Genomic DNA, 27208 nt, shown 5'->3' with positions numbered 1-27208 from the left:
AGCAGTCTCGCGTAAGCGTACGTGTAATGTTGGTCTGAGCCTCTTCATCCAACAATATCGCTGAATCAAGAATCAACTAGTGACAGCAAGCAATATGTATATACCCACGCCCACAACTCCTTTGTGTTCTACTCGTGCATATGACATCTACGCATAGACCTGGCTTTGATACCACTGTTGGGGAACGCAGTATTTAAAAAAATTCCTACGGTCACGCAAGATCTATCTAGGAGATGCATAGCAACGAGAGGGGGAGAGTATGTCTACGTACCCTCGTAGACCGAACGCGGAAGCGTTATGAAACGCGGTTGATGTAGTCGAACATCTTCGCGGTCCAACCGATCAAGTATCGAATGCACGGCACCTCCGCGATCTGCACACGTTCAGCTCGGTGACGTCCCTCGTACTCTTGATCCAGCTGAGCCCGAGGGAGAGTTTCGTCAGCACGATGGCGTGATGACGGTGATGATGAAGTTACCAATGCAGGGCTTCGCCTAAGCACTACAATGATATGACCGAGGTGGAATTCTATGGAGGGGGGCACCGCACACGGCTAAACAATCAACTTGTGTGTCTATGGGGTGCCCCCTCCCCCGTATATAAAGGAGTGGAGGAGGGGAGGGCCGGCCCTCATAGGGCGCGCCCAAGGGGGGAGTCCTACTCCCGGTAGGAGTAGGTTTCCCCCTTCCTAGTAGGAGTAGGAGAAGAAGGAAGAGGGAGAGAGAGGGAAGGAAGGGGGCGGCCCCCCACCCAATTCGGATTGGGCTGGGGGGCGCCCTCCACCTAGCCTCCTCCTCCTCTCTCCCACTAAGTCCCAATAAGGCCCATTGACTCCCTGGGGGGTTCCGGTAACCCCCCGGTACTCCGGTAAATGCCCGAACTCATCCGAAACCATTCCAATGTCCAAACATAGCCTTCCAATATATCGATCTTTATGTCTCGACCATTTCAAGACTCCTCGTCATGTCCGTGATCACATCCAGGACTCCGAACTACCTTTGGTACATCAAAACACATAAACTCATAATACCGATCGTCATTGAATGTTAAGCGTGCGGACCCTATGGGTTCGAGAACTATGTAGACATGATTGAGACTCACTTCCGGTCAATAACCAATAGCGGAACCTGGATGCTCATATTGGTTCCTACATATTCTACGAAGATCTTTATCGGTCAAATCGCATAACTACATACGTTGTTCCCTTTGTCATCGGTATGTTACTTGCCCGAGATTCGATCGTCGGTATCTCAATACCTAGTTCAGTCTCGTTACTGGCAAGTCTCTTTACTCATTCCGTAATGCATCATCCCGCAACTAACTCATTAGTCACATTGCTTGCAAGGCTGATAATGATGTGCATTTCCGAGAGGGCCCAGAGATACCTATCCGACAATCGGAGTGACAAATCCTAATCTTGATCTATGCCAACTCAACAAACACCATCGGAGACACCTGTAGAGCATCTTTATAGTCACCCAGTTACATTGTGACGTTTGATAGCACACTAAGTGTTCCTCCTGTATTCGGGAGTTGCATAATCTCATAGTCATAGGAACATGTATAAGTCATGGAGAAAGCAATAGCAATAAACTAAACGATCATAGTGCTAAGCTAACGGATGGGTCAAGTCAATCACATCATTCTCTAATGATGTGATCTCATTCATCAAATGACAACTCATGTCTATGGTTAGGAAACTTAACCATCTTTGATTAACGAGCTAGTCAAGTAGAGGCATACTAGTGATGTTTTGTTTGTCTATGTATTCACACATGTACTAAGTTTCTGGTTAATACAATTCTAGCATGAATAATAAAATTTATCATGATATAAGAAAATATAAATAACAACTTTATTATTGCCTCTAGGGCGTATTTCCTTCACCCTGGCAGGCCTCTGGTGCCCATCTTTGGCTCTATGGTGTCTTTCACCCTAGAAAAAATCAAGAAGAAGCTTTCGAGACGAAGCGCAGCCGTCTCGAGGCGGAACCTGGATAGAACAAATCTAGGGCTTCGGCGGAGCTGTTCTGCCGGGGAACATCCCTCCAGGAGGGGGAAATCATCGCCATCGTCATCACCATCGATCCTCTCATCGAGAGGGGGTCAACATCCATCAACATCTTCACCAGCACCATGTCCTCTCAAACCCTAGTTCATCTCTTGTATTCAATCTTGGTCCCAAAACCTCAGATTGGTACCTGTGGGTTGCTAGTAGTGTTGATTACTCCTTGTAGTTGATGCTAGTTGGTTTATCTGGTGGAAGATTATATTTTCAGATCCTTAATGATAATTAATACTCCTCTGATCTTGATTATGAATATGATTTGTGAGTAGTTACGTTTGTTCTTGAGGACATGGGAGAAGTCTTGTTATAAGTAATCGTGTGAATTTGGTATTCGTTCAATTTTTGATGAGATGTATGTTGTCTCTACTCTACTGGTGTTATGTGAACGTCGACTACATGACACTTCACCATTATTTGGGCCTAGGTGGAAGGCATTGGGAAGTAATAAGTAGATGATGGGTTGCTAGAGTGACAGAAGCTTAAACCCTAGTTTATGCGTTGCTTCGTAAGGGGCTGATTTGGATCCATATGTTTCATGCTATGGTTAGGTTCATAAGTGGGAGGCTTTTCCAAGGTAGGGCGTCACCCAAGCACCGATCCACCCACATATCAAGTCATCAAAGTAATGAATGTGAACCATATGAGCATGATGAAAACTAGCTTGACATCAATTCTCATGTGTCCTCGGGAGCGCTTTGCTTTATATAAGAGTTTGTCCAGGCTTGTCCTTTGCTAAAAAAAGGATTGGGCCACCTTGCTGCACCTTAGTTACTTTATTTACTTGTTACCCGTTATGATTTATCTTATCACAAAACTATCTGTTACTGATAATTTCAGTGCTTGCAGAGAATACCTTGCTGAAAACCACTTGTCATTTCCTTCTACTCCTTGTTGGGTTCGAAACTCTTACTTATTGAAAGGACTACGATAGATCACCTATACTTGTGGGTCATCAAGCACCTCTTCCCATTGCAATATAAATAGATCAAGTTGGCCAAACAAAACCCAAATATCGGAGAAGAAATACGAGGCTATAAGCAATCATGCATATAAGAGATCAAAGACTCAAATAACTTTCATGGATAAAAACATAGATCTGATTATAAACTCAAAGTTCATCGGATCCCAACAAACACACCGCAAAAAGAGTTACATCATATGGATCTCCAAGAGACCATTGTATTCAGAATCAAACGAGAGAGAGGAAGCCATCTAGCTACTAACTACGGACCCAAAGGTCTACAAAAGACTACTCACGCATCATCGGAGAGGCACCAATGAGGACGATGAACCCGTCCGTGATGGTGTTTAGATCGGATATGGTGTTTCTGGAACTTGCGGCAGTTGGAATTGACTTTCATCGACTGCCCTAGGGTTTCTGGAATATTGGGGTATGTATAGAGCAAAGAGGCGGTGCGGGAGGCCACCGAGGTGGGCACAACCCACCTGGGCGCGCCTGGGGGCCCAGGCATGTCCTGGTGGGTTGTGCCCCCTCGAGGCACCCCCCAGGTGCTTCTCCGGCCCATTGGGTGTCTTCTGGTCCATAAAAAATCTATAAAAAGTTTCGCTGCATTTGGATTTCGTTTGGTATTGATTTTCTGTGATGTAAAAAACAAGCAAAAAACAACAACTGGCACTTGGCACTATGTCAATAGGTTATTACCAAAAAATGATATAAAATGACTATAAAATGATTGTAAAACATCCAAGAATGATAATATAACAGCATGGAACAATCAAAAATATAGGTACGTTGGAGACGTATCAACATCCCCAAGCTTAATTCCTGCTCGTCCTCGAGTAGGTAAATGATAAAAACGGAATTTTTGATGTGGAATGCTGCCTAACATGTTCATCACATATTCTTTCTTTTATAGCATGGAGATTTGGACTTTTATATGGTTCAAACCAATAGTCTAGTTTTGACATAAAGACTTTAATACTCAAGCATATCAACATGCAACCATGTCTTTCAAAATATCAACGCTAAAGCAAGTTATCCCTAGCCCATTATGCTCAATCATTGATCCATTCATGAAACACACTCACATATTAGCCACACCCAATGCTCAAGTACGATCATAGTGCCCCTTAGTTGGTGCTTTATAAGAGAATATGGAGACTCAAATAAAAATAAAAATTGCATAAAGTAAAAGAAAGGCCCTTTGCAGAGAGAAGTAGGGATTTGTAGAGGTGCCAGAGCTCAAAGCGAAAAAGATAGAGATAAAACATTTTGGGCACCATGCTTTTCCTGTCAACCAAAACGATCGAGTAGTTCCCAATACTTTCCATGCTAGATATATCATAGGCGGTTCACAAACAGAAAATAAAGTTTATTCCTTTTTCCACCATACTTTCATTTTCCATGGCTAACCGTATCCACGGGTGCCTTCCATACCAACACTTCCCAAGGAATTTATCATTTGACAACATAAAGTAAATTAAATTTTCATTTCGGGACTGGGCATCCCTAATACCTTTGCCATACTCTCGTGCAATGACAAGTGAATAAATACTCATCGTGAGAATAACACATCTAGCATGGAAATATATCAGTCATCCCCTACCGTTTCATGAGCGATACGATCACACAAAAGAGAAGTTCATTTTGAAAATTAGAGATCTTACATACAAAATTGCTTAGAACGGCAAAAGAATACCGCATATGGGTAGGTATAGTGGACTCATATGGCAAAACTGGTTTAAAGGATTTTGGATGCACAAGTAGTGATCATACTTAGTGCAAAATGAAGGCTAACAAAAGATTGAGAAGCGACCAACCAAGAAACGAAAAATCTCATAAGAGAGCGTTAAGCATAGCTAACACCGAATAATGCACCACAAGTAGGATGTAATTTCATTGCATAACTATTTACTTTCGTGCTTGCATAGGGAATCAGAAACCTTAACACCAATATTCTTACTAAAGCAAAATTACCCATCAACATGACTCACATATTATATCGACATATCTCAAAACTATTACAAGGAATCAAGTTTATTTTGTTCAGTGATCTTCATGAAAGTTTTTATTATATCCTCCTTGGATATCTATCACTTTGGAACTAGTTTCGTATGTTGCTTTTGATAGCTCAAACAAATCTAAGTGAAGAACATGAGCATAAAAATTTTGTTCCCTCAAATTAATATAAGTGAAGAAAGAGAGAATTTCTTAAAAAATACTAACTCTCAAATAAATCTAAGTGAAACATGAGAGCATTTCTTCAAAAATACTGCTCCAAAATATATAAGTGAAGCACTAGAGCAATTCCATAGCTCATAAAGATTTAAGTGAAGCATAGAGAGCAATTCTAACAAGTCATGCCATAATTTTGGATATCTCAAATAGGTGTGTCCAGCAAGGATTCATGACTAAGAACACAAAGCAAAACAAGCAAAGACTCATATCATACAAGACGCTCCAAGCAAAACTCATAATATGTGATGAATAAAAATACAGTTTCAAGTAAAATACGAATGGTTGTTAGAAGAAAGAGGGGATGCCACTCGGGGCATCCCCAAGCGTAGTTGATTGATACTTATTGAATATTATCTTGGCCCCAAGCTTAGCCTTTTGTTAATCCTTATTCCTTCATCCATCGTAAAGTCACCCAAAACTTGAAAACTTCAATCACACAGAACTTAACAAAACCTTCGTGAGATCCGTTAGTATAAGAAAGCAAATCACTACTATAAGTATTGTTGAAAACCCATTCATATTTTATTTTTGCATTATATCTACTGTATTCCAACTTTTCTATGGCAAAAACCCTTCAAAGAAAACCATAGAATCATCAAAACAAGCACACAACGCAAAGAAAACAGAATCTGTTAAAAACATAACAGTCTGTAGCAATCTGGAGATTTCGAATACTTATGTAACTCCAAATTTTTTCATAAATTAGGACAACGTGAGCAACTAGTATATTAATCTTCTTCAAAAACAATCAGTATTTTATCGTGCTTATGTTAAAAATGAAAAATATTTTCGTGAGCACAAAAGTTTCTGTTTTTCAGCAAGATCAAATCAACTATCACCCAACATGATCCTAAAGGCTCTACTTGGCACAAACACTAATTAAAACACAAAAATCACAATCATAACAGTAGAATAATTTTGCGGACACTCAAGAACACAAAGAAAAACACAAAAATAAATTTTATTCGTTGGGTTGCCTCCCAACAAGCGCTATTGTTTTATGCCCCTAGCTAGGCATAATGCAAAGGATCAAGTATTGTCATCTTTGTTTCTAGATACATATGATGCCCTCATGATTGATTCATATGGTGGACTAATTCTTGTTCTAGGGAAGTGTACCATGCCCTTCCTTAGTGGAAATTGAAATTTAATATTTCCCTTTTTCATATCAATCACGAAACCAATAGTACGTCAAAACGGTCTACCAAGAATAATTGGACAAGACGGATTGCAATCAATATCAAGAACAATAAAATCTATGGGAACATAATTCCTATTTGCAAGAATGATAACATCATTAATTCTTCCCATAGGCCTTTTAATAGTAGAATCCGCCAAGTGCAAATTTAAAGAACACTCTTCAATATCGGTAAGACTAAGCACATCACATAAAGATTTTGGAACTATAGAAACACTAGCACCCAAGTCACATAAAGGAAAACACTCATAATTTTTAATCTTGACTTTGATAGTAGGTTCCCATCCATCATACAATTTTCTAGGAACCGAAATCTCTAATTCAAACTTTTCTTCCAAAGCTTTCATCATAGCATCAAAAATAAGTTTAGTAAAAGCTTTATTTTGTTCATAAGCATGGGGTGAATTTATCATGGATTGCAACAAAGAAATACAATCAATCAAAGAGCAACTATCATAATTAAAGTCTTTGTAATCCAAAAGAGTGGGCACATCACTAGTTAAAGTTTTGACCTCTTCAAACCCACTTTTATCAATTTTCTCAACAAGATTTTCACCCTTCGAATTATCAGGACGCCTTCTAGCTAAAGTTGACTCTTATTAAGTCCCTTTATTATCAATCTTAATTTTACTAAACAAAGAATCAATAGAGGAAGCACCAATCATTTTAATATCTTCATCACTTTTATGAAAGCAATCACTAGAAAACGCTTTTTCTAAAAATTCCCTTCTAGCTCTAAGCATAGCGGTTCTTTTCTTACTTTCATCCATAGAAACATAAAGAGCCTTAAGTGATTCCTCAACCTTAGGCACAAAAAATTTCATCTTGAGATTTTCTACATCATGAGAAATTCTATCAATACTTCTAGACATATCATCAATCTTATTCAACTTTTCTTCTATTGTAGCATTGAAAACTTTTTGAGTATTGATAAATTATTTAATATTATTCTCAAGATCAGTGGTGTTCCTATTATTATTATAAGTATTACCATAGTAATTACCATAATTATTAGAGGAATTACTAGGAAAAGGCCTAGGATTAAAATTACCTCTATAAGCATTGTTATTGAATTTTTTTCGAGAGATAAAATTCACATCAATGGCATCACTATTTTGCTAAATCAAAGTAGACAAAGGCACATCATTAAAATCAATAGGATCACTTTTATTAGCAATTAATTTCATAAGAGCATCAACTTTTTCCCTCAAAGAAGAAATTTCTTCAACCAAATTAAATTTTTTACTAGTAGGAGCTCTTTCGGCATGCCATTGAAAATAATGTCCATAATATTATCAAGCAATTTGGTGGCTTCACCCAAAGTAGTTTCCATAAAAGTAACATCTGTGGCGGAATCCAAAAGATTACGAGAAACAAAATTCAACCCCGCATAAATTTTTTGTATGATCATCCAAAGATTTAACCCATGAGTTAGGCAATTCCTTAGCATCAGTTTCATCCTTTCCCAAGATTATGTAACATGCTCATGTTCAAGTTTCTTGAAATTCATGATCTGGGTTCTAAGGGAAATAATTTTCACGAGCGGAAAATATTTAGTAATAGAAGCATCCTTGCACTTATCCCAAGAATCGATACTATTGCGAGGTAAAGAAGAAAACCAAATTTTTGCACGATCTTGCAAAGAAAACGGGAATAATTTCAACTTAAAAAAATCATTGTCGACATCTTTTTTCTTTTGCACATCGCATAATTCCACAAATGTGTTAAGATGGGAGCCGTCATCCTCATTAGGAGTACCGGAAAATTGATCTTTCATAACAAGATTCAGCAAAGCGGTATTAATATCACAAAACTCCGCACTAGTGGCGGGAGGAGCAATCGGAGTGCTAATAAAATCATTGTTGTTGGTATTGGAGAAATCACACAACTTGGTGTTCTCTTGAGTCATTGTGACTACACAACAAGATTGCACTCAAAAAACAGATCTGACGAGAAAACGGCGAACGAAAAAGAGGGCGAATAAAACGGCAAATTTTTGTGAAATGGGGGAGAGGAAAATGAGAGGCAAATGGCAAATAATGTAAATTGCAAGGAGATGAGATTTGTGATTAGGAACCAGGTAGATGTTGATGATGTCTCCCTGACAACGGCGCCAGAAATTGGCACGTTGACGGGAGACTATCTTGACTTGATCCTCCCCGGCAACTGCGCCAGAAATTCCTTTTGACACGGCTTGAACTACGACGGTATTTCCCCAAAGAGGAAGGGATGATGCAACACATCTACGATAGGTATTTCCCTCAGTGATGAGACCAAGGTTATCGAACCAGTAGGAGAACCATGCAACACTACATGAACGGCACCTGCACATAGATAACAAATACTCGCAACCCGACGTATTAAAGGGGTTGTCAATCCCTTTCAGGTAACAGCGCCAGAAATTGGCAAGTGGACGGGGTAAAAATATGATAGATTGATAAATGCAAATAAAAGAACATAAAATTCAGCGAGGTATTTTTGGGTTTTTGGATTAATAGATATGAAAATAAAAGCAAATGAAAATAGACCGTGAAGGCAAATATAATAAAGAAGAGACCCGGGGGGCGTAGGTTTCACTAGTGGCTTCTCTCGAGAAAAATAGCAAACGGCGGGTAAACAAATTACTCTTGGGCAATTGATAGAACTTCAAATAATCATGACAATATCCAGACAATGATCATTATATAGGCATCACGTCCAAGATTAGTAAACCGACTCCTGCCTTCATCTACTACTATTACTCCACACATCGACCGCTATCCAACATGCATCTAGTGTATTATGTTCATGGAGAAACGGAGTAATGCAATAAGAATGATGACATGATGTAGACAAGATCTATTTATGTAGAAATAGACCCCATCTTGTTATCCTTAATAGCAACGATACATATGTGTCGGTTCCCCTTCTGTCACTGGGATCAAGCACCGTAAGATCAAACCCATCACAAAGCACCTCTTCCTATTGCAAGATAAATAGATCAAGTTGGCCAAACAAAACCCAAATACCGGAGAAGAAATATGATTCTATAAGCAATCATGCATATAAGAGATAAAAAGACTCAAATAACTTTCATGGATAAAAACATAGATCTGATCATAAACTCAAAGTTCACCGGATCCCAACAAACACACCACAAAAAGAGTTACATCATATGGATCTCGAAGAGACCATTGTATTGAGAATCAAACGAGAAAGAGGAAGCCATCTGGCTACTAACTACGGACCCGAAGGTCTACAAAAGACTACTCACGCATCATCCGTGAGGCACCAATGAGGATGATGAACCCCTCCATGATGGTGTTTAGATTGGATCTGGTGTTTCTCGAACTTGCGGCAGTTGGAATTGATTTTCATCGACTCACCTAGGGTTTCTGGAATATTGGGGTATTTATAGAGCAAAGAGGTGGTGCGGGAGGCCATCGAGGTGGGCACAACCCACCTGGGCGTGCCTGGGGGCCCAGGCATGCCTTGGTGGGTTGTGCCCCCCTCGGGCCTCCCCCAGGTGCTTCTCTGGCCCATTGGGTGTCTTCTGGTCCATAAAAATCCACAAAAAGTTTCACTGCGTTTGCACTCCGTTTGGTATTGATTTCCTGCGATGTAAAAAACAAGCAAAAAATAGCAACTGGCACTTGGCACTATGTCAATAGGTTAGTACCAAAAAATGATATAAAATGACTATAAAATGATTGTAAAACATCCAAGAATGATAATATAACAACATGGAACAATCAAAAATACAGATACGTTGGAGACGTATCAGCCACCCTCCCGTGCCTTTCCCCGCACTCCAAATAAGGAAAGGGCGCAGCTTGGGACGGACCCCAAGTAGGATTCCTCCTACTTGGGCACCTCCTTTGGCTGCTCCTCCCTCCCTCCCACCTATATATATGTGGGAGGGGGCGCCTAGCACACAACAGACAATTGTCTAACCGTGTGCGGCGCCCCCTCCACCGTTTACACCCCCGGTCATATTTCCGTAGTGCTTAGGCGAAGCCCTGCGGAGATCACTTCACCATCACTGTCAACATGTCGTCGTGCTACCGGAACTCGTCTACTACCTCGCCGTCTTGCTGGATCAAGAAGGTGGATAATGTCATCGAGATGAACGTGTGAAGAACGCGGAGGTGCCGTGCGTTCGGTACTAGATTGGTTGGAGCACGAAGAAAGTTCGGCTACATCAACCGCATTGTGAAACGCTTCTGCTTATGGTCTACGAGGGTACGTAGACACACTCTCCCCCTCTTGTTGCTATGCATCTCCATGGATAGATCATTGTGTGTGCATAGAAATTTTATTGTTTTCCATGCAACGTTTCCCAACAGTGGCATCTGAGCCAGGTCTATGCGTGGATGATATGCACGAGTAGAACACAAGGAGTTGTGGGCGATGATAGTCATATTGCTTACCACCAACGCCTTATTTTGATTCAGCAGTATTGTGGGATGAAGCGGCACGAACCAACCTTACATGTCCACGCACATGAGACCGGTTCCACCGACTGACATGCAACTAGTTTTGCATAAAGGTGGCTGGCGGGTGTCTGTTTCTCCTACTTTAGTTGAATCGAATTTGACTGTTGCTGGTCCTTGAAGAAGGTTAAAACATCCAACTTGACGAATCACCGTTGTGGCTTTTGCCGTAGGTAAGAATAGTTCTTGCTAGAAACCCGTAGCGGCCACGTAAAACTTGCAACAACAAAGTAGAGGACGTCTAACTTGTTTTTGCAGGGCATGATGTGATGTGATATGGTACATGATGTGATATACGTTATTGTATGAGATGATCATGTTTTGTAATTTATCAGGCAACCGGCAGGAGCCTTATGGTTGTCTCTTTATTGTATGAAATGCAAACGCCATGTAATTGATTTACTTTATCGCTATGAGTTAGCAATAGTTGTAGAAGCAATAGTTGGAAAGATGACCATGAAACAACGATGGAGTTCAAGGTGTCGAGCCGGTGATGATGGAAATCATGAAGATGCTTTGCAGATGGAGATCAAAAGCACAAGATGATGATGGCCATATCATGTCACATATTTTAATTGCATGTAATGTTTATCTTATATGCATCTTATTTTGCCGAGAACGACGATAGCTATAAGATGATCCCTTCACTAAATTTCAAGGTAAAAGTGTTCTCCTTGAGTATGCACCAATGCGAAAGTTCGTCGTTTCGAGACACCACGTGATGATCAGGTGTCATAGACTCTAAGTTCACATACAATGGGTGTAAGACAATTTTACACATGTAGAATACTTGGGTTAAACTTGACAAGCCTAGCATGTACAGACATGGCCTCGGAACACTGGAGACCGAAAGGTCGAACGTGAATCATATAGTAGATATGATCAGCATAGAAATGTTCACCATTGATGACTACCCCATCTCACGTGATGATCGGACATGGGTTAGTTGATTTGGATCACGTATCACTTAGATGACTTGAGGGGTGTCTATTTAAGTGGGAGTTCTTAAGTAATTTGATTAATTGAACTCAATTTATCATGAACTTAGTCCTGATAGTATTTGCAGATCTATGTTGTAGATCAATAGATTTCGATATAGCTCCCCTATTTTTGATATGTTCCTAGAGAAAAATAAGTTGAAAGATGATGGTAGCAATAATGTGGACTGGGTCCGTGATCTGAGGATTATCCTCATTGCTGCACAGAAGAATTATGTCCTTGATGCACTGCTAGGTGACAGACCTATTGCAGGAGCAGATGCAAACGTTATGAACGTTTGGCAAGCTCGATATGATGACTACTTAATAGTTTAGTGTGCCATGCTTTATAGCTTAGAACCGGGACTTTAAAAACGTTTTGAACACCATAGAGCATATGAGATGTTCCAAGAACTAAAATTGGTATTTCAGACTCATGCCCGTGTCGGGAGGTATGAGACCTGTGACAAGTACTTTGCCTACAAGATGGAGGAGAATAGCTCAGCCAGTGAGCATGTGCTCAGAATATCTGGGTACTACAATCACTTGAATCAAGTGGGAGTTAATCTTCCAGATAAGATAGTGATTGACAAAGTTCTCTTGTCACTACACCAAGCTAATAGAACTTCGTGATGAACTATAATATGCAAGGGATGATGAAAACAATTCCCGAGCTCTTCGCGATGCTGAAAACAATTCCTTGAACTTTGGTGTTAAGCACATGGCAATGTGAACTAGATTATTGACTCTAGTAAACTCTTTGGGTGTTAGTCATATGGCGATGTGAACTATGGGTGTTAATCACATGATGATGTGAACTAGATAATTGACTCTAATGCAAGTGGGAGACTGGAGGAAATATGCCCTAGAGGCAATAATGAAGTTGTTATTTTATATTTCCTTATTCATGATAAAAGTTTATTATTCATGCTAGAATTGTATTGATCGGAAACTTAAATACATATGTGAATACATAAACAAATACAGTGTCCCTAGTGAGCCTCTACTAGACTAGCTCGTTGATCAAAGATGGTTAAGGTTTCCTAACCATAGACATGTGTTGTCATTTGATAATGAGATCACATCAGTAGGAGAATGATGTGATGGACAAGACCCATCCGTTAGCTTAGCATAATGATTGTTTAGTTTTATTGCTATTGCTTCCTACATGTCAAATACATATTCCTTCGACTATGAGATTATGCAACTCCTGGATACTGGAGGAATACCTTGTGTGCTATCAAACGTCGCAACGTAACTGGGTGATCATAAAGATACTTTACAGGTATCTCCGAAGGTGTTTGTCGAGTTGGCATAGATCAAGATTAGGATTTGTCACTCTAAGTATCGAAGAGGTATCTCTAGGCCCTCTCGGTAATACACATCATAAGCTTGCAAGCAAATGACTAAGGAGTTAGCCACGAGGTGATGTATTACGGAACGAGTAAAGAGACTTGTCGGTAACGATATTGAACTATGTATAGAGATACCGACGATCGAATCTCGGGCAAGTAACATACCGATGGACAAAGGGAATTACGTATGTTGTCATAACGGTTCGACCGATAAAGATCTTCGTGGAATATGTAGGAGCCAATATGGGCATCCAGGTTCCGCTATTGGTTATTGACTGGAGAGGTGTCTCGGTTATCAACATAGTTCTCAAATCCGTAGGGTCCACACGCTTAACGTTTGTTGACGATATAGTGTTATATGAGTTATATGATTTGGTGACCGGATATTGTTTGGAGTCCCGGAATAGATCACGGACATGAGAGGAGTCTCGAAATGGTCGAGAGGTAAAGATTGATATATAGGACGATGATATTTGGACACCGAAAGTGTTTCGGGGCGTACCGGGAAGTAATCGGGTCAACGGAAGGGGTTTCGGGCACTCCTCTGCAAGTTATGGGCCTTATGGGCCAAAGGAGGGGACAGACTAGCCCATAAGGGAGCTGGTGCGCCCCCTCCCTTGTTTGGCCAGCCCTAGGAAGGAAAAGGGGGAGGGCTAGCCCCTCCTGCCTTTCCCTCTCATGGGAGAAAGGAAGGAGGGGCACCCTCCCCTGCCTTTCCCCGCACTCCAAATAAGGAAAGGGGGGCGCGGCTTGGGAGGGACCCTAAGTAGGGTTCCTCCTACTTGGGCAGCTTCTTTGGTTGTTCCTCCCTCCATCCCACCTATATATATGTGGGAGGGGGCGCCTAGCACACAATAGACAATTGCCTACCTGTGTGCGGCGCCCCCCTCCACCGTTTACATCGCGGTCATATTTTCATAGTGCTTGGGCAAAGCCCTGCGGAGATCACTTTACCATCACCATCACCATGCTGCCAGAACTCATCTACTACCTCACCGTCTTGCTGGATCAAGAAGGTCGAGGACGTCACCGAGCTAAACGTATGCAGAACGCGGAGGTATCATGCGTTCGGTACTAGATCAGTTGGAGCGCGAAGAAAGTTCGACTACATCAACCGCGTTATGAAACGCTTCCGCTTATAGTCTACGAGGGTATGTAGACACACTCTCCCCCTCTCATTGCTATGCATCTTCATGAATAGATCATTGCATGTGCGTAGAATATTTTTTGTTTTCCATGTAACGTTTCCCAACATTTTTTTCCTCGGGTCGAAATTTATCATGCTGTTTGTAATTAAGTTATTAGGTCTATGATTTGTATATTACCATGCCATTTCAACATAATTTATCAGAAGTATGTTTTTCAATAATTTTTCTCCTGGTCCATGTTACTATGGTGTTTATACGTAAGTTATCATGTTTACGGTTCGTATATTGTCATAATATTTGCACAAAACTTACCGGAGAATGTTTTTCAATAGCTTTTTTTCAGGTCAAAAATTACCATGGTGTTTATACATAGGTTATCAGTTCTGCAGTGCAGATATTACCATTCTATTTCCACGAAATTTCCTCTAGGGTCAAAAAGTTATCATTCTGTTTGTACGTAGATTATCAGGTCTGCAATGCATATACTACCACGCTATTTACACATAATTAATCGGGGACATATTTTTTTAACAATTTTTCCTTCTGGATCAAAATTTATAATAGTGTTTGTACATGGGTTATCAGCTTTGTGGTACGTATATTACCATACTATCTACACATAAGTTACTATGTCATATATTTTCAATAACCTTTTTTCTCCGGTCAAAAGTTATCATAATATTTGTGTATAAGTTATCGTGTCTGTGGTGTATATTACCATGTTATTTACATATAAGTTATCGTGTATGTTTTCAACAAAATTAATTCCAAAGACAAAAGTTATCATGTTGTTTTTATATAGGTTATCAAGTCTGCAGTTTTTATATTACCATGGTATTACACAAAATAAGTTACCGGGTATATTTGTTTAAACTTTGTGTAGTTTGACTTTGACCAAATCTTATATGCGGAGTAAAAAGAAATGGAGGAAGTACAACAATAGCGTAGGCTAGGTGGTTCCTTGAGTTGCTTGTGTAACCTGGGCTCTGGGTTTGGGTCTAGCCTTTGATGATTCATTAAAGTATCTACAACCGGACTTGGTAAATCCGATCCTTCAAACATCCGTGGACGCGTCCGGACATGTCCGTGGGCACATCCGGACGAGTCCTCATATTTTCTTTCGTGCATCCACATATCTCAAATCCATGTAAATACATGCACGTCGATCATGCATTACAATGTCGTAACAAATGTTGGTATCAAGCATACATAGTGTTTACATAAAATTTATTTGAAATGCCAAACTCAAGCACTGTCTCCTTGGTTGCCATTGTTGTTCCACATGTGCTTCACAAGATCATTGAGTAGCTACATGTGCACCTGCTGATTTCAAAGATTCTAATGCATCTGCAGAAAGTTCATAAGCTGAGCCGCATCTTGATCTTCTGGGATTTCAACTTGTTCTCTGGGTGCTTCGAAATCATGGGTTTGGGCTACACCATCACCCTCATCGTCGACAATTATATTGTGCAGAATAACACAACACGTCAACAGCTGCCACAAAGTTTCTGATTCCCACATCATTGTAGCGCTCCGCATAATTCTCCAACGAGTCTTAAGCACACCAAATGCCCTCTCCACGTTCTTCCTAGCCCCTTCCTGCATTGTTGTAAAGTGGCTCTATTTATTGCCACGCAGCTTAGATATGGTCTTCACAAACACCGCCCACTGAGGATAGATACCATCGGCAAGATAGTACCCCATGTTGTAGTCCCGACCGTTGACAGTGTAGTTGCACGGCGGTGATTCCCCATTGCAAAGCCTCCTGAATACCGGAGACATTGAAGCACGTTGATGTCGTTGTGAGAACCGGGTATTCCAAGGAAAGCATGCCAAATCCATAAGTCATGTGATGCCACCGCTTCTAGTATGATGGTGGCCTCTCTGGTGTGATCTTGATACATTCCCCGCTGACCTTTGGGGCAGTTTTTCCATTGCAAATGCATGCAATCAATTGATCCGAGCATTCATGAAAACCTCCTTGCCTCTCCAATCACCAACAACTTCTCCGTGTCCTGCGCATTTGGTTCTCTGAGATACTCCGGTCCAAACACCTCAACCACGACGCGAGCAAATTTGACAGTAGTCTTGAGGCACGGGCTCTCCCTCATCCAGACCATCTCACCAACGGCGTCTGCAGCAGTACCAAGTGCAAGCATCCTCAGAGCAACCGTGCACTTGTGCTTGGCCGAGAAAGAGAGTTGGCTGCAGCAATCCCTTCTCAGCTTGAAGTAGTCGTGGTGTGCTTCCACAATGCACAAAAACAATGGTTTCCGCATGTGGAAACGGCGACGAAACCATGGATTATTCGGAAAAGCAAGTGTGAGAGCAAAGTAGTCATTGTGTAGTAGCTTTGCTCCGGACACTCTGTCCCGGTTGATCACTCTTCTCCCTTTTATTGAGCCCTTAAAGTTGAGAATATGCTCCATTTGCCGGTCCATTTCCTATTGCATGCTCATGAGCATGATCATGCCCACTTCTTCGTCCGAATCCAACGAATCGAAGAACTCTTTTTGAATCATTTGGTCAAGCTCCGTTGGTCCATACTCGTCGTCCGATGAAGCATCGGAATCCATCATTTACCTAACAAAATCACAATAATTCTGGTCGGTCATGTGTCAAACACATCAAGCACAAGGCGGAGCCGAAGAGTTGCCGGATGTACCATGGTGGCGTCCGAGCCGACGACAACGTCCCCCGCGGCGAGGACGGGAGCGCTTTTCCGGTGCTGGCGGCGGAGAGCCTGGAAACGGCTGGGGAGTGGGTGCGGCGGCGGAGCTGCGAGCCGGACGACGCAAAGGAGAAAGAACATAGGAGAGAGCAAATGGATCCGGCAACGGAGAAGGAAGGAGGGGGGGGAGGGGGGGTTTGATGCAATTTGGGGTGGAGTCAGATTGACGTGGCGGGCGTGTCCGGGCGCCACCACGGTCGTTTGAGGACTGTTTGAGAGGCCAGTCTAGGTCAAAAAATCATGACCAGACATTGACCGGATATTTGAGACGGGTTTAAATGGTCCGGTTGTAGACGTTCTTACTGCCTAAAATAAGAGGCACAAGAGGAGAAACGACCGTGGTGACAAAATTTGTCCGGCGGAAGCGGAACGCGAGCCGCTCGGCCGCGCGCAATTCATATCCGACGGCATCCGGATCCTTCGCATTTTAGCTTTTTTTTTCTTTTCAAAATTATCTTCTTCTATTACCAACAAGTATATGAGCAAGTCACATAAAACAAAACTGGAAGAAGACAAGAGCCATCATGTATTCAGCTAGGATCTTTTGGTGATCCTGCATGAGAATCCAGCATCAGCTGAGTAATATCGGAGGCCATGACGGACAAGAAGTAGGCGTTCTGGTTCTCCTGATCTATGGGGTTCCTCTTGGCGACTCCCTCTATCAAGATGAGGTCGCACAAAGACGGAACGTCAGACTCTGCCGAATCTAAAAACTTCTTGGAAGCATCGGCGGCGCGCCCGCCGCGGATGTCGTGGAGCCCGCGCCGCACCATGTCGTTAAGCTCTTTGTAGTCGGAGAGACAACTGACCAGATTTTTGACGAGGTCGGCAATGATGAGCTCCGTGGACGTTATGTTGGCAACGGTAAGGCTTGCCGCGGCCGCCGCTAGCCCGCGGGCGTCCGTGGCGGAAGAGGCCACCGGGTCGGCTGAAAGCGAGCGCACGCAGAATTCGTACTCGACGTGCAATGTGAAGTTGGGGCTGTGGGCGAGCGCAGCGCATGTGGTGTTGATGATGGGTGTAGGGCTGACGGCCACGGCGAGGCCATGAGGTGCCGCGAGGAGTAAGAGGAGGAGGACGATCTGCTGCGTCGCCATCGCTATGAAGACAGTACGTCTTTGTGCTACCGTATTTATGGTAGTCAGAAGGTATCCCTACCAATGGAACAAGTCAACGAGACGACGAACACACCATCCGTCCAGGTTCATAGAAGGCGCGTCCGTCTTAGCTGTCCGGCTAATTAAGGCGCATTAACTTTTACGTTTTTTATTAGAAAGAGCCAGCGCGTGCGATAGGGCTGAGTGATTACGGCATTTAACTGCCAGACCACTGTAGCCCTTGGATGGTGGTGCGTCAGAGTTACTTCCTAAACTCTTGGTTTCCATACTCACTGATGCTTCCAACTGTGCTCCCGATGATTTCTCTATGATTATATCTAATTTTCTCTTATCACGCATGTTTCAAAGTGTGCTTTCAAGGGAAGCAAATATTGCTGTATTTGGAAACACAGTTTTGTGATGGTCGAAGCATGAACGTACCCATCAATTTTTTTTTTTAGAAAAGGTCATGCCTTCAATTAAATTCCCAATGACCAAGTGTTACAGTCATCCCTCAGGGTTTCTCTTAGGGCTAAAGGTACATCTCCAAAGGCTTTGTGATCTCCATGAATTCTGGCAAACGCGGCCAATTCGTGAGCCATTCTGTTGCTGGTTCTTCTAACTGCTTTGATGGTGACCTCCTTGAACTGTTTCATAAGGTCCCAAAAATCAGTGACAAGAGGGAACAGTACTGATTGGCTTTTGGCTTTGTTATTCAAAAGAGTAGGGATGGAGGAGCAGTCCATCTCCACACACACCGGTCCCTTGTAGGCTGTAGCATTTACTTAGCTCCAAAAGGCGGCAGTTTTTGCCCGTGCATAAGTTTGGGCCCAAATCTCAGTACACCAACAGGTCTGGACTCCGGCAAATCTCCGTTACTTTTGTCTTCGGTATGTGAGAGAAATTGTACCCGGATCATCCTACGCACCGATATTAATCGGCATTGGATGGCTTCTAAAGCCCGGACGGTTGCGAAAAATTTACGAGTCTGTCTAAAAGATGCCCTAACCTATAAAAAAAATAACATCTTTATCATACAATATAATACAGCATGCACATCTATAATAAACAATTGTAGGCGCTAGGCCTGATGGTTCGCCTCGCGCTGCATGTATTAGAGGTTGGGGTTTGAAACACCATCCACACCCTATCAATTGAGACTTACTATCTCTAATAAAAAATTGTTGGTCAGTGCTAAAAGAAGCACCAGCCTTGCTGCACAAATTCTAACCTACAGTAACAAGGTATGCTCCAGTTCTTGGAGCGAATGATGGCGGCGCTCCAGTGTCGCGGTCCTTCATGGAGGCATCGTTCTGGAGTGGTCTTGGCTTGGGAGAGTCATCGGCTCGGGTGGTGCGCGGCCTCGGGGCCGGCGTGGAAGTCGGAGCGGCGGCTCCGGATCTCGTCGTCTTGGAGGGGTGCCGGCATTGGTCACGTGGGTGGCAGTGTCGTTGGCCAGCCTGGTGCGCGGCCTCGGGGTCGGCGTGGATGTCGGAGCGGCGGCTTCGGATACGGTGGTTGGGTGTCGGCTCCGCTTGCTCGGGTGACGAAGCTGACGGCACGCCTGGTGCGTGGCCTCGGGGTCGGCGTGGATGTCGAAGCGGCGGCTCCGGATACGGTGGTTGGGTGTCGGCTCCGCTTGCTCGGGTGACGAAGCTGACGGCTCGCCTGGTGCGCGGCCTCGGGGTCGGTGTGGATGTCAGAGCGGCGGCTCCGGATACGGTGGTTGGGTGTCGGCTCCGCTTGCTCGGGTGACGAAGCTGACGGCTCGCCTGGTGCGCGGCCTCGGGGTCGACGTGTGAGGTTTCTGTCTATACGTCGGAGCGGCGGCTCCGGAGATGGTTGTAGGGTGTCGGCTCCGGTTGCTCGGGCAACAGAGCAGGCGGCTCGCCTGGTGCGCGACCTCGGGGTCGGCGTGGATGCCGGAGCGGCGGCTTTGGTCTTGGTTGTTGGGTGTCGGCTATGGGTTGCTTGGGTGATGGAGCCGGCGGCTCGGCTGGAGCGCGGCCCTGGGTCGGCGTGTGTTTCTTTCGGTTATCCCTGATTAGCCGTCAATGTTAGGTTTTCGGGTCCGGTTTTCCTTATAAACTGAACCAACTCTCTTCTTCTTAATGAAATGCAGTAATCCCCTGCCCCTTTCGAGGTGTTCTCGAAAAAAAGAAGGTACTTTCCTTTGGTACATGTTTCTCGCTGGTGTATATCCTTTTGTTCCGTCGAACTAGCAATAGTACAGCTATGTCAACGAAATTGCTGCTGCAATATTGTGTTTGAGATTGCAATACTATATTTACAATATTTAAGTGTGGGTGTGAGAGTGGTTGTTATTTTCATCACAGAGATCTTGATTAAAGTTGATCATCCATAATTAAAGAAGCATATGAGATCAATGTAATAAATTGTGTTTCCATTAGAGATGTCTTGGTGGAGATGTATTCTGATTTTACTTCACAACTCTCAATTCTATTCAGGCATATTTTGTTAACTTTGCATTGGTTTCATAATTTTCAGGAAACCAAAGCAACCCCTTTTCTCACTCAAGTTGAAGGGAATTCAGTTGTCCTCACGAGTTAAGAATTGATTTTCTGAAAGGAGTTCCTTGTCAGTATCGGTTTCTTTCATGCACTATTGTTATTTAAACTATGCTCATAATAGCCGAATAAGAGTCGACTAAATGAATTTGGGAGTTGCTGAGACTTCATATGAAGAGCACACACGTCATAGGTATCCATGTATTTTCTGTTTTTTATCATGGATGTTGTTCTCCTAGTTTCTGAATTTTTTGTTTGACCGGCTCAAACACCATGTTTAATATTGATGAAGATCCATTTTTGCCCACTGTTCAATTCAGTTCTTTTTTTTTTGTAAACAATCAGACAATGCACTTCAAATAATTAAAGGTGTTATCCTAGGAATATTTTGAAAATTGTTGTACTTATCATCTCAGATAATCCTTATTCATTAACAAACCATATTTTCATTTATTTGTTTTTGAGATGAGCATATATAACATTTGTTGCGAACTACTTACATATGTTTAATATAATGTGACAGACGTTTATGCGTGCGTTGTACGTGCATGCTTACTAGTAATTCTTAACGTATTTTCTCGCGCCCACTAACACGTGGGTCCCACATGGACGTGGGCCAGCCGCTTAACTCAGTCCATGCAACCTGTGGGATCAATGCTGACGTGCTACGAGCGCGAGGCGTATGGCTAGGGCCGTTGTTGCAACCATGGGGGTTGTACACACACCGTATTTGCATGCATGAGGACTGTATTAAAGCACTTTTTAATTACAAGGATCGTTTTTACTCCCTTGTAGTCTAGGTTTTAGGTTGTTCATCGTCTTGACTTCGGCGGCAACGATGACGGCGTTGAATAAATATTTTTTGGATCCTTCCTTGACGAGGCCATCGGTCTTATGGTTGGGTATGGACTTGAAAACCAGTCTGTTCAAGTAAGGATGGCATGGCGGCGACGGCATCCTTGTGGCGGACTTGTGTCCTCGGGCTCCGCCGTTGCGACGGCGTTTGCTCCAGCATCGGCGTGGAGCTTGGGAGGTAGTCCAGGAGAGGATGCAGATTGTGGTCTGCATCGACGACATCTGGAAGACGGAAGATGTGCTGGGTTCGTGGTTCGTGGAGGACAGGTATGGTTTCCTTCTTCGGCGTCTTAGTTGTGGTGGGGTGCTAGATCTGGAGTTCGATGACGTGTCTGGAGTGTTGCCCCAGTCTGATTCGTTCAACGACAATGGCTTCACTTTTGGTGAGCCACCTCGAAGGTCCGCAAAGCTGCATATCAGTGATGGAGTCGCGTCGAGCTCGGGTGAGGAGGTGATCCGTCATTTTTTTCTTCGGTGGCTGCTATGGTGGTGACGGACATTGGCGTCAAGTTTAGAAATGTTCTGCTATCTTTTCAGTTTTGTCATAGCGGTCCTTACGTGACTTATACTTTGTTCTTTATGATACGAATGAGACGCATATTACCTTGCAAAAAAAAATTATGAGGACCATGTCAAACGTCGCCTGCAAGTATAGTGAATAGACTTCAATTTATTAGAGCAGTATTTGAATGCAACAAATAATGAGACAGAATGTGGATGGTTGAAGAATTTTTATATAATTATTTTATGTGAGAGTTGAGAAATATACCATGTTACTTTTGAAATGTCATGTTTATAGAATTCGAGTGCAATTATATAATTTTTTACTCATGTTAAGCGCATTGTTATATTATCGTAACATACAGACTCAATTTTGTACTTGTGTGTGTTCCACTTAAACTCACATAAGTTGATTGAGCATGCGTGCACGTGCATCCTTACTAGTTCTAGCGAATGCCTAGATAGAGACTTGACGGTTCGGCTACAAGAGGTACATGCGCATGAGGAGGGGGTCGGGGGGTGGGGTTGCCTGATTTGGAAGACGGTGGGCTTCAAAGGGGGGCAAGGGCTGCGGCGGCTCTGGCATTTTTTTTTGAATGGTCGAGGGGTCCTAGCTGAATTTTTTTGATTCATAGTTGCTTATGAGGCTTTACAACCTTTACAAGATGGGTTCAAGGGAACCAGAGTTTACACAGGCTACATGAGAGAACAAGGAAAAGAACACACGAAAACACACACACACACACACACACACACACGCACACACGCGCGCGCGCACACACACACACAAGTGGGAGAAAAGGGAGTCGCTCCGAGAACCTCGGAGACAATTGATAAGAAAGCTCATCATGACCCAAGCACGACAATCATAGGGTAGAGATCGCATGACTTGACAACGGGAGGGGTAACCCAGCTCGAAGCATCGCCGGAGTAAGTGAAGGGCCTTGGTCAACCGAAACCCATAATCGAGATTGCACCCTCGACGTAATCGAAAGACAACGCACATTCAAGACCACACAACGTGCCGACTCCACATGTGTTGTGGGTGTCATCGAAGGCTTGCGCACGGCCGAGACGACACCACGATGCATGTGTGCCACCGGCTGGAGTCGAGTGGCATCACAATGCAGAGACACACCATAGAGCCCCGTCACATGGACCACCCTCACCGCACGTGCTGGTCGCTGCCGTAGTCGAAAGGCAAGGCACCATTGACGGCAACCCCAACTGGGTTCGATATATCCGAAGGGTTGTCTGGCAGCGAGCACGCGCAAAGACCACCCATGCCAGACACGCCAATCTGTCAAGGATCCGATGCATGATGGCATGAGCCCACAACCAGCAAGGAGAACCACCACCACCACTGCCATGGCTCACCTCGCATCGGAGAAAAGACCGCATCCATGGCCGCTATCTAACCACGAGGCACACCAGTACAGACGAAAACAACGTCCTCCGTCACTGGTGGCGATACAGAGAAGACTCAACACCTAGCCACGATGCCCCCTCGTAGGGACCGTATTGCCACCATGGTCGCCATCTGCAAAATCACGGCACCAGCCAGCCCCAACGACACCCCCGTTGCAGTTGGATGGCCAAGTAAAGAGGCAGCACAACTCGCGAACACCACCGACCAACAGAGGCAATACCACGCCAGCCAGCAAGACGAACCGGCCCAAATCCCCCTAACCCACGACTACTTCGGGCAAAACCTGCCAGATATGGCGTAGAAATATGGGATCACCTATAGTGTCGGATCCGCGCACCACGAGGGAGCATCAGGCCACAAATGGGGTGGGAGAGGTTGTTGGACCACACCGAGCCGAGTCATTGTACCACACGGCCACCGGATCAGGAATGAGAGCGCCGGATCCGAAGACGCCTGAGGCAGCCCAGCGAACCTCCCAGCCCACGCCAGCCATCACCGTCGTCTCCCACCACAACAAAGCTCGAGGACGCGTGCCGGAGTAGTGTGCGAGGGAAAGGTTTTCTCTACCAACTTTAGAGGGCGGGCAGCGAGGCACACGGCAGCCCCCCGCCATTATAGATGCATGTCACAGGGGAAAAGAGGAATAATGCGATCGGGAGGAGGAAGATGAAGCACATCCGTTGGATTTCAATCCATCGTCTGGGACTAAATCAACCGAAACCAATTTTTTTTGAAGCAACTATTGAATAGGCGATCCCATATTTCTGACCAATAAAGCTGTATTTGGATCATTGGACTGATACAGAAATGTTTATAAGAAAACCCAAACCCACATACTGTATATGATATATAAATGATTAAAACTGGAAGAAGACAAGAGCCATGTATTCAGCTCGGATCTTTTGGTGATCATCCATGAGAATGCAGCATCAGCTCGGCAATTCCGGAGGCAATGACGGACAAGAAGTCAGCGTTATGGTTCTCCTGATCTATGGGGTTCCTCTTGGCGTCTCCCTCTATCAAGATGAGGTCGTACCAAGCAGGAGCGTTTGCCTTTGCCACTTGCAAAAGCTTCTCGGAAGCGTCGGCGCCGCGCCCGCCTCGGATGTCGTCGAGCGCGTGCCGCACCATGCCGTTAATCTCTCTGTAGTCAGTAAGACAACGGCCCAGATTATGGACGAGGTCCGCGATGATGTGCTCCGTGGACGTTAGGTTGGCGACTGTAAGGCTTGCCGCGGCCGCCGCTAGCCCGCGGGCGTCCGTGGCAGACGAGGACGCCGGGTCGGCTGAAAGCGCGCGGACGCAGAATTCGTAGTCGACGTGCACTGTGACATTGGGGCTGTGGGCGAGCGCAGCGCATGTGGTGTTGATGATGGGTGTAGGGCTGACGGCCACGGAGAGGCCATGGGCGGCGGCGAGGAGTAAGAGAAGGAGGGCGATCTGCTGCATCGCCATGGCTTTGAAGACCGTACGCCTTTGTGCTGCCGTATTTATTTTAGTCAGAAAGGAACCCTCCTGATGGAACGAGACGATGAACACACCATCCGTCCAGGTTCGCAGAAAGCGCGTCCGTCTTAGATGTCCGGCTAATTATGTCGCATTAACCAGCGTGCGCTATAGGGCTGAGTGATTACGGCATTAACTGTCAGAAGGTACTGCCCGCTTCAGACCACTGGATGGCCCCTTGGATCAAGTTTTATTTTTTATTTTTTGAGGGACCCCTTGGATCAAGTTAATTACTCCCTTCATTCCCTTATATAAGACCACTATCAAAAATACATTTTGCATCAATACAAGGCCACCAACATTAATCGAGACAAAAATTAATAATGTTTCCTCGTACTAGCAACTTTTTAATACTTACATGCATGTAGTCATAATGACACTTAGTCACTTCCTTTCCATTCATTCGTTGCATGCTTGTGGTGTATTAATGGTCCCGGTTAACAAAAAAAAAGTTAACTTGCAAATGAATCATTAAATTTTATCTTGATACCTATAATATAAGTTTATGGCCTTGTATAAGGAAATGGAGGGAGTATAGGAAACGTCTAGGATCAGACTATTGATCCTTTGCTGCTATCAGATCAATCGAAGACCATACGATTAGATGCACACTGATCGTACGATCTGGTCACCTTTCTGATGGCATGTGTCTTGATAACTCCTTCCGTTTATAACTTCAAAAAAAAAAACTCCTTCCGTTTATCACGCCGACACCATTGACTACCAATTGTTTTCCTAAACTGCTTCCTAAGAGGGAAAAGCTGATGTTCAACCAACAGATCTTTTTTCTTTGTGTCCGCCGCATCCTATACTTGTCACGCATCTTGATTAGGCCTGCACACCACATCTCTCTTTCGTTCTTATCTTAATGGAACTGCTACTCTCATTCCTGCAACTGTTTAACTGTTTCAGAAAGTAAACCGCAACAAATGCTATGTTGCAGACCATCTGCCAGTCCCTTTGCTTGACATGTAACCACCCACGTCTTATCTCTTCGTCTCTCTCCGTCATCTTATCTCTTTTTTGATCTCTCTCCCCCGTATACAAGTGCTTATCAATGGCATACATCTAGCCGGTGAGGATGATGACGAAGCAAGTGGTCGAAGGTCTGTCGCTCGTCGAGGGGGCGCGATGGGGGACGGGCGACGCCTCTCCTCCCTCACCACCGTCCGGTGGGTGCACGTCGGCGGCGACGCGATGGCAGGGATGGGCGGCGCCGCTCCCCCTCACCACCGCTCGACATGAGCTCATGGCGAACAATAATGGTGTTCTTTTGCAACAATCAATTTGCTGCAAGGAAGATTTCTGCAACATTAGTCATGTTGCAAAACTTTTTTTCGTACCACTATATAAAGGTGAAGACAAAGACAAAAAATCTGCAACATCACCTCAGTTGCAAAGTTTTTTTTGAAACAATACCTTTGTTGCAAAAAAATGAAGACAACAAAAAATTCCTCAACACAAGCTATGTTACAAAAACAAATCCCACAACATAACATATGTTACAAAAAAATTCCACAAGATAATATGTGTTACAAGTGTTTCTGCAACAAGGTCTCTGTTGCAAATTAGAGAAAGACGTGCATCCGCTTGATTTATCAAATCAGACGGCTCGCGAGGCGGCGGATTTTTTAAAAAGATCCGTCGGCCGACGCGTAGCAGTCCCCTTCCACAAATGACTCTGATACACGTACAATATTTGCGGAAAGATTTTTGATAAGCTATAATTATTTGTACATATGAAAACTTAATTTCCACAAACCAACATGTGGTTGGATGATTAAAGAGATTGTGGTATCCCCAGCTCACCAGGGTTCAAATCCTGGTGCTCGCATTTATTCCTGGATTTATTTCAGAATTTCCAGTGATACGCATTCAGTGGGAAAAGTGTGCGTGTATGCGTTCATAAGGATGAGTGTATGCGCATCTATATAAGCGCTTGTCGGTCTGAGGTGTCCCGAACGATTGGTTCGCTCGAACATGAAACTGTACCGAACCAACGACGCGTTTGGTTCGCCAATTTCGCACCGCCTCCCGATTACATCGCTTCTCGAAAACTTTACGGGCGTTTGGTTCGGCCGGGCCGGTTTCCGTTGCCGTGTAATCGGATACGTCGCTTCGGAAAACCGAAAATAGGGCACACCG

The 27208-nt window shown here is 43.9% G+C and overlaps 2 protein-coding genes across 2 annotated transcripts; both read right to left on the bottom strand.

Annotated features, from left to right (window-relative positions):
* Positions 1–17650: 17650 nt before the first annotated feature.
* Positions 17651–18248, bottom strand: LOC125512216 (putative invertase inhibitor). The gene has a single exon (XM_048677307.1). The coding sequence runs from the start codon at positions 18242–18244 to the stop codon at positions 17678–17680; it is 567 nt and encodes a 188-aa protein (XP_048533264.1). The 5' UTR covers positions 18245–18248; the 3' UTR covers positions 17651–17677.
* A 6070-nt stretch (positions 18249–24318) lies between these two features.
* Positions 24319–25016, bottom strand: LOC125512215 (putative invertase inhibitor). The gene has a single exon (XM_048677306.1). The coding sequence runs from the start codon at positions 25010–25012 to the stop codon at positions 24467–24469; it is 546 nt and encodes a 181-aa protein (XP_048533263.1). The 5' UTR covers positions 25013–25016; the 3' UTR covers positions 24319–24466.
* Between the last annotated feature and the right edge of the window lie 2192 nt (positions 25017–27208).

This window comes from Triticum urartu, chromosome 6 (assembly GCF_003073215.2).
Source record: "Triticum urartu cultivar G1812 chromosome 6, Tu2.1, whole genome shotgun sequence".
NCBI classification, from domain to species: domain Eukaryota; kingdom Viridiplantae; phylum Streptophyta; class Magnoliopsida; order Poales; family Poaceae; genus Triticum; species Triticum urartu.
Note: the sequence above shows the minus strand (reverse complement) of the source record. Positions and strands in the feature narration are given on the sequence as shown.

Coding starts and splice junctions, on each gene's coding strand:
- LOC125512216 (XM_048677307.1), bottom strand. CDS start 18,244: ATGGCGACGCAGCAGATCGTCCTCCTCCTCTTACTCCTCGCGGCACCT.
- LOC125512215 (XM_048677306.1), bottom strand. CDS start 25,012: ATGGCGATGCAGCAGATCGCCCTCCTTCTCTTACTCCTCGCCGCCGCC.